This window comes from Lactuca virosa, chromosome 2 (assembly GCF_052849685.1).
Source record: "Lactuca virosa cultivar CGN04683 chromosome 2, Lactuca_virosa_CGN04683_v6, whole genome shotgun sequence".
NCBI classification, from domain to species: domain Eukaryota; kingdom Viridiplantae; phylum Streptophyta; class Magnoliopsida; order Asterales; family Asteraceae; genus Lactuca; species Lactuca virosa.
In genome coordinates, this window is record NC_136427.1 from 94,046,544 (window position 1) to 94,053,517 (window position 6,974).

The 6,974-nt window shown below is 35.4% G+C and overlaps 1 protein-coding gene across 1 annotated transcript; it reads right to left on the reverse strand.

Moving 5' to 3' along the window:
* Positions 1–201: 201 nt before the first annotated feature.
* Positions 202–3,188, reverse strand: LOC145159298 (early nodulin-like protein 18). The gene is made up of 2 exons (XM_079078237.1): positions 2,855–3,188; positions 202–915 (listed from the first exon to the last, which is right to left on the reverse strand). Exons 1-2 carry the CDS (start codon positions 3,048–3,050, stop codon positions 407–409), a joined length of 705 nt encoding a protein of 234 aa, XP_078934363.1. The 5' UTR covers positions 3,051–3,188; the 3' UTR covers positions 202–406.
* Positions 3,189–6,974: the final 3,786 nt, after the last annotated feature.

Here is a 6,974-nt window from a genome sequence, read left to right on the forward strand (position 1 = left end):
ATATCGATTCAATTAGAGATTTCAATTTCTTAATTTCTCAAATTGGTCTTCTCTCAATTTGGTCTTATCCAAGTTTGATTTTCAAAGACTTGGTCATGTAACAAATAAACGAGTTAGACTCGATCTTTTATCAAATTCATAAAAACATGTCTAACAACTCCTAACTTTTCATAACTTTTCATATTGAAAGAAAGTCAAAAATATAAAACAATATTGTAAGAATTCTAAAACTCATGAATATATGGGATCCTTATTCTTATGAAATCTTTAGCAACCCTTTCTATGATGACTTATTCCCAAAACAACAAGAACACAATGTAACACAATCCCTATCTAATCGTTAACCCTCCCATACAACTCACAAACAATAAAATAATAATTTAAACAGAATATGAAAAACATTAATCTACAAACAAGTATAAAGTAACCCTACCAGTATCAAACTCCAACTAAACACCCATCTCGAGCTTCCTATAATCGTCGCCATTGATTTCTTCTTTTTCCCATCCTCACTCTCATCATCACCATCGTCACTAATGTCTTTCGGGTGATCAAAGTTAGCTGGGACCGTTGTCTCCGGCACTGTATCATCGCCGGACTGTTGGCCTACCGGCCCTGGAGCTCCTGGTGGCGGAGTCCTCAAACTTGGTGGCAAACCTTGACCGTATGTGACATTGATGCTGAACCGCTGGCCATTCTCACACTGCTCGCCATCGTAATCACTTGAGAAGAAATAGGTGGGTCCGACTTTGAGGAGGGGGACGGCGACGGAGACAGGGTGGACGATGGAGGCCGATGGGTCTGGTGATGCGTATTGGAAAGTGTCGTTATCAAGAGCATTGCTGTCATCACAGAGGTTGTAGATGGTGGAATTGTATGTTTGTACGACTGTATGATTATTGTCGGTGTTGAAAACTGTGTATATATGACACATAGAAAACACATTTATTTAGTAAAAACAAATCTATGGAAGCGACTTTGATTGATTGTTAATGATTAGAAACTGTACAAATACTACTGCTGGTAGTACAACCTACTACTTTTTTTAATAGTTTTGTCAATCATGCAAGACATTAACCAGCCATATATATATTTTAAAATATATGTTATGACATTATGTTAATAATGCATGATATCTTTTTGAGACCAGAAAATTGTTTAGACTTTCCGTAATTTCTAGTTACAAATAAGATTTATGAATGACTGTATCACATCAGTATGAAATATGATTTCGATAGACATGAGAGAAATAAGTTTGTGTGGATTTAACATTTGTTTTCCTTCTTACGGGCTAAATGAGTTGGGTTTTACCGTGGGATAAACTGTTTTTAAAAACCAAAACCGTTACATTTAGCTGACAAAAAATAAGAAAACATATATGAATAATTAATCAACAATATCATGAATGATATTTTTTTGATTCTTTGTAAGTTGTGGACGAGTGATTAATAATAATATTATTACATCAAAAGCAACCAATAGTAGCTTCTATTAATGGGCTTCTGGCCCAACAACCAGTAAGAATCCATTGTTAAAAATTATAGGGAAATTATCAAAAAAATTCTAATATTTTCAGAAAAATTTCATTTTAGTCTAATTTTTTTTAATAAAAAAGTTCTTAATATTTGATTTTACATGATAATATGTCATTTCCTGTTAAAAGAAAAAAAAATGAATTTTGTTATTTTGAGCCAAATTGAAATAATCGAGACTTTTATGTTAAATTTTGTTTTAAGACTAAAGTGAAACTTTTTCAAGAATATTACGATTTTTCTGACAATTTCCTAAAATTATATATATAAATTTAAGATCGTAAGAAAATTGTCAAATAAGTACGTTCTGAAGTCTACTTTTTAATACAAAAAGTTTCAACCAAAGGCCATTTGGTGCGGGGGCATCAAGTAATATTGGAAAATGTGTTTTCTATATGGTTGAGAGTTTAAGTCCACAATGGACAAATATGTAAATTTAGGAGTAGATCAGAGATGTGTGTTTAAAAGTAAATTTTAAATTTTTTTTTTTTTTTTTTTTTTTACAATAAAACTAAAATTAATATCAAAATGAATAATACTAAAAATTAAGTAAGATCATTTTAAAAATATCATCAAGATTTTCTTAACTACATAATACTTCATGTTTAATTAAACTGTTTTATTAAATCAAGTTCATACGTTCAGGGCTGGAAAAAAAAAAAAAAGGAAGGATATATATAACATAAATATGTTATCTAAATTACATGTGTTTGGATCAATTTTATTTTATTATTTTTTGTCAAGTCATGGAAAGGGAACCTGATCCTCTAGGAGTGGTACATGCCATGTGTCATTTCGCAATGGTGAAAGGGTCGAACCGGTTCTTGAATCGAACCTGCCTATTTTCCCCACTGCATGTGATCTTTATTTCAAAGAACAATTTATATATACGATCATGACATGACTTAACTCTACTTGAAAAAAAAATCAATTACCAACTATAATGAAAATAATTGATGTAAAAAATGGATTAGTTGAATAGTATTACTTTATTTTTAGAGTAATCTGATAAGTATTCTATATTTGGTTATGGAAATGGAGTTGGATTAGAACATTTTAACTTCAAAAATGGTGTTGAACTCATAAATGGCTTTGGGTAGGAGTTACTTTTAGTTTCTAAGAAACAAGCAATATGTTAAATTTGTCGGCAACCACTATATGCTTATAGTAATTTTTTACTTTACAGCAGATTCATATACAAGTTTCCGTTTATACCATGTTACAGATCACATGCCTTTTTATCATCTTCACACAAATTATAAAAGATAATTCCCACAAAATTAAAGAAAAATCCAAAATTTTAAGAGATTGAGGATACATACCGAGGAAATCACCAAGAGAGAAGGTCTTTGAAGAAGCCCATTTCTGATAGTTGACAGTCGTCTTCTCAAGCTTATCAAACCAACCCAGATCGTCTCCTACAGTGTAGTTCTTATAACCTGCAACACCTCCTCTTCCATTGATGTTTAAACTTACCATGAAAAACAGCACCACCATCAATACCTTCGATTGATCCATCACTCTCTCTCTCTCTCTCTATGATTGATTTGATCGGATCTGATTATGGAGTGAAAGAAGTGCAAGAAGATGGTGCTTTCAGGGTCGCTTTCTTTGCCTATACACAACCAAACCACTTTGCTCTTCATTAAATTTACTATCTATATATACATATGAGAGAGAGAGAGAGAGAGAGAGAGAGAGAGAGAGAGAGAGAGAGAGAGAGAGAGAGAGAGAGAGAGAGAGAGAGAGAGAGAGAGAGAGAGAGAGAGAGAGAGAGAGAGAGAGAGTTTTCTCTTTTATTTTTCAATAATATATAATATATTTTCTCTTATTTTTTATGGTAATTTAAATTCGTCGGTTTAAGTATCTTTGTTATGGTTTTGTCCTGGTTTACCAATTATGTGTTTATATATTCATAATACTTTAAAAATTGCACTGCTTCTTAGAAAATAAGGGGACGAAAATGGGCAAACTGATATCACAACTCCTAGAAATCTTATTTATGGATCGCGTAATATATTGTTCAGTTTTCTAAATTGATAACTTGATTGTTTGAGTATCTACTATATTTTGGATTGATACTTAGGTTGGAACCTCTCATTGCATACATAAATATTTATTAGATGTAACACCTTAAATTTCAAGACAAATTTTTTATTTTTAATTTACCAAACATTACTCATAATCCAAGTCATCACATAAATTATAAGTCATTATCAAAATAATATTAGCATATCCCAAAATCCACAAGACATCATAAGCCGGCGAATGTGTACAATCATGTCTCCGCATTCCCGGAATCTACAGAAGTACCTGAAACACATTTAAATCAACACTGTAAGCACGAAGATTAATGAGTCCCCCAAAATACCACATACACAAATAATTAGCCTCTCGTGGCTAAATTTCGATAAGGACCCTCCGGTTATGTGTCTCAGTGAAGACCATCCGGTCTCACGTCTCGGTATGGACCCCCCGGTCATAACTCAATATATACACAAAATAATATAACAACATAAGTCACAAAGACAGGATGCATAATAACATATATCAGTATAAGCAAATAAGACCCTCTGGTCAACAATACGAATAAGATCCTCCGGTCGATAATATAAAGAAGACCCTCTGGTCAATAATATGAAAAGACCCTCCGGTCACACATGCATTTCCACACAGGTAAGTATAGTGAGAAGACTCACCTCGGATGATGAACAAATCCTACAACTGCTGCTGCTGCACACTGGCCCTAAACACTGAGCCAAACCCAAAACTGAACTCGATTAGGATTTAACACCAAGCTCCCATACACACATTAAGTCTAAAGATAGTCCACTAATCCGGCCCATAAATAGCCCAAGCCCATTGGGCCCACCAAGGCCCAATACCAAATGGGCCCATCTAAGCCCAACCCTAAACTTAGGTCCAAAATAGCAAGCCCAACACCAGGGTCCAAAACTTATATATATTCCTCTGGCCCAAAAATCCCCAATCCAGCAATCCCAAATCAAGACTCCAAACACCTAAGGCCCAAATGGATTCTAGCCCAAAAAGCCCACAACGAGCTTACACAGGACGTACCTCCCTTGGTACGCTCAGCGTACACGCACCACCTGATCTGGGGACTTAATCAGCACGTTGGGTGTACTGCACCTTACGCGGGGCATAACTGCTCAGGACCAAAACTCAAATATTGACTTAATCACTTCAGCCCATTGCATCAAATCCTTAGGGAAGCTTCAATACAAGCCCTTAACTAATAAAGTTGGCGACTTTATCAGGTTGCATGTTTAAAAGGGACCCAACATCCAAAAATAACCATTAAGACTCATGTTAGTCACTGTGACAACCCGAAATTTTTTTGCTTTGAAAGCTCAGTCAGTCAACTCAACTGAGTGTCAGACTCGTTGCTAATGATTTCTAGCCTTGTTAAAGGTCATTCTAAGGAGTTTTAGCCTTGTACACTTAAGGAATAAGTGTTGGGAAGTACCTGCTAAAGCCACTGTACAACACCCAAGCCCTAAACTCCATCATATGGAGTTTACGGCCAATGCACAAGAGTTTACGGCAGTAAACTCAAGGCTGGCCGTAAACTCCTCCTTATAATCTCATATCCTCCAACTTTTCTTCATTCTTTCACTTTCAAACTCAAGAACTTCCATTTCTCTCTCAAGTATCATCAAGTTCTTCATCTTAGATCTTCAAAAACGTAAGTGTTCTTCACCCTAGTTGTTAATATCCTTCTTAATCATGAATAACTCTTTGATTTCATCCATGAAATCATTCCATTTTGCTAGATCTTCAAATCTTCAACTTTCACCAAGAACACCAAGAACACACACTAGTGTTCTTGGACCTTAATCACCATTTCAAGCCTCTATATCGTAAGTACTCTCTCCTTAGCTTGTTATCTAGTTGAAACACCTGATTAGAACCTTGAATTCATCAAGAATGCATGAACAAAAGGAGTTTACGGCCAAGCAATCTCCCTTGGCCGTAAACCCTAGTTAGTGGTGCATTTGAGCCTTAAACTCTTCCTAAGGCTTGGAATTGAGGCTAGAACACTCCCTTGTGCTTTGTAAGACCTTGAAACACTTTTTCATGCACCTTTTACCATGAGTTTACGGCCATAAACTCCATGGCCATAAACCCATGGCCGTAAACACCTATAAGTGTGACATTTTAGCCACAAACCCTTCTGAAAGTACAAGCCTTAGACCTTGAACCTTTAATGGATGTTGTAGGATCTTAAAACACACACTTTGGCATGATTGACCATGAGTGTATGGCCGTAAACTCCCTTGGCCGTAAACTCATGGCCGTAAACTCCATTGGTGGCCATACACTCCCCTTAGTTCAATCACATGTGATTCCAACACTTGGTCAAAGTGTTTCCTAGTCCCGTGAGGTGTTTCCTTGCATTTGGTTTCTTCTAAACACTATATTTATGTCAATATATGCCATTATATGTCATTTAGGACTCGTTAAGTCTCGGGACTTCATTCATGGAACTCCTCATCCTCACGCGCATATTCGTTGAATCACCCACATCAGGTGAGTTCATACCCCGTAATGAATCTTTTAACTGTTTTAAGTGCTTTTAGGGGGGAATACAAGTTGAACACAATGATAATTGTGTAAATGTTTGTTATAATCATCTTTAAAAAGATTGCTTATGTCTTTATAAGTGATCAAAACATTTCAAAGGATCTTTTCAAGTTATGTTACTTTATAGTTTAACAAAACTCCGTTTTTTTAAGTACAAGCATAACTTAGTAGTAAAATGAGTCTTTTCTATAATAGTACAAGTAAAACCCTAGTAAACTATAAGGGGTATAGTTTAGAGATTCAGTTTATATTAGATACAATACACGATAATATAAAGAGAACATACTATAACAAGTACAGAGAGGAATATACTATAACAAGTACATAGGGGAACACACTATAACAAGTACAGAGAGGAACACACTATACTAAGTACCAGGAAAAACACGTTAATATACCTTTCCGGGTTTGCGTTGACACTGGTACGATTTCATGTACCAGGACTAGCAGGCATAAGGTGATAAACTTAATAATATATTTTTCCGGGTTTGCGTTGACACTGGTACGATTTCACGTACCAGGGCTAGCAGGCACGAGGTGATAAACTTAATAATATATCTTTCCGGGTTTGCGTTGAAACTGGTACGATTTCACGTACCAGGACTAGCAGGCACGAGGTGATAAACTTAATAATATATCTTTCCGGGTTTTCGTTGACACTGGTACGATTTCACGTACCAGGACTAGCAGGCACGAGGTGATAAACTTAATAATAGTTATACCTAACCTAAGTCATTTAAAAAGGGTACATCTGTAAAGTACCCGACGATAATAAACAAGATACATAACTTAGTCGTAACATGAATATTCAGTAGAAGGGGACCTATAATGCTAACC

Coding starts and splice junctions, on each gene's coding strand:
- LOC145159298 (XM_079078237.1), bottom strand. CDS start 3,050: ATGGATCAATCGAAGGTATTGATGGTGGTGCTGTTTTTCATGGTAAGT. Junction 916..2,854: donor CTCTCTTGGTGATTTCCTCG/GTATGTATCCTC, acceptor ATATATACACAG/TTTTCAACACCGACAATAAT.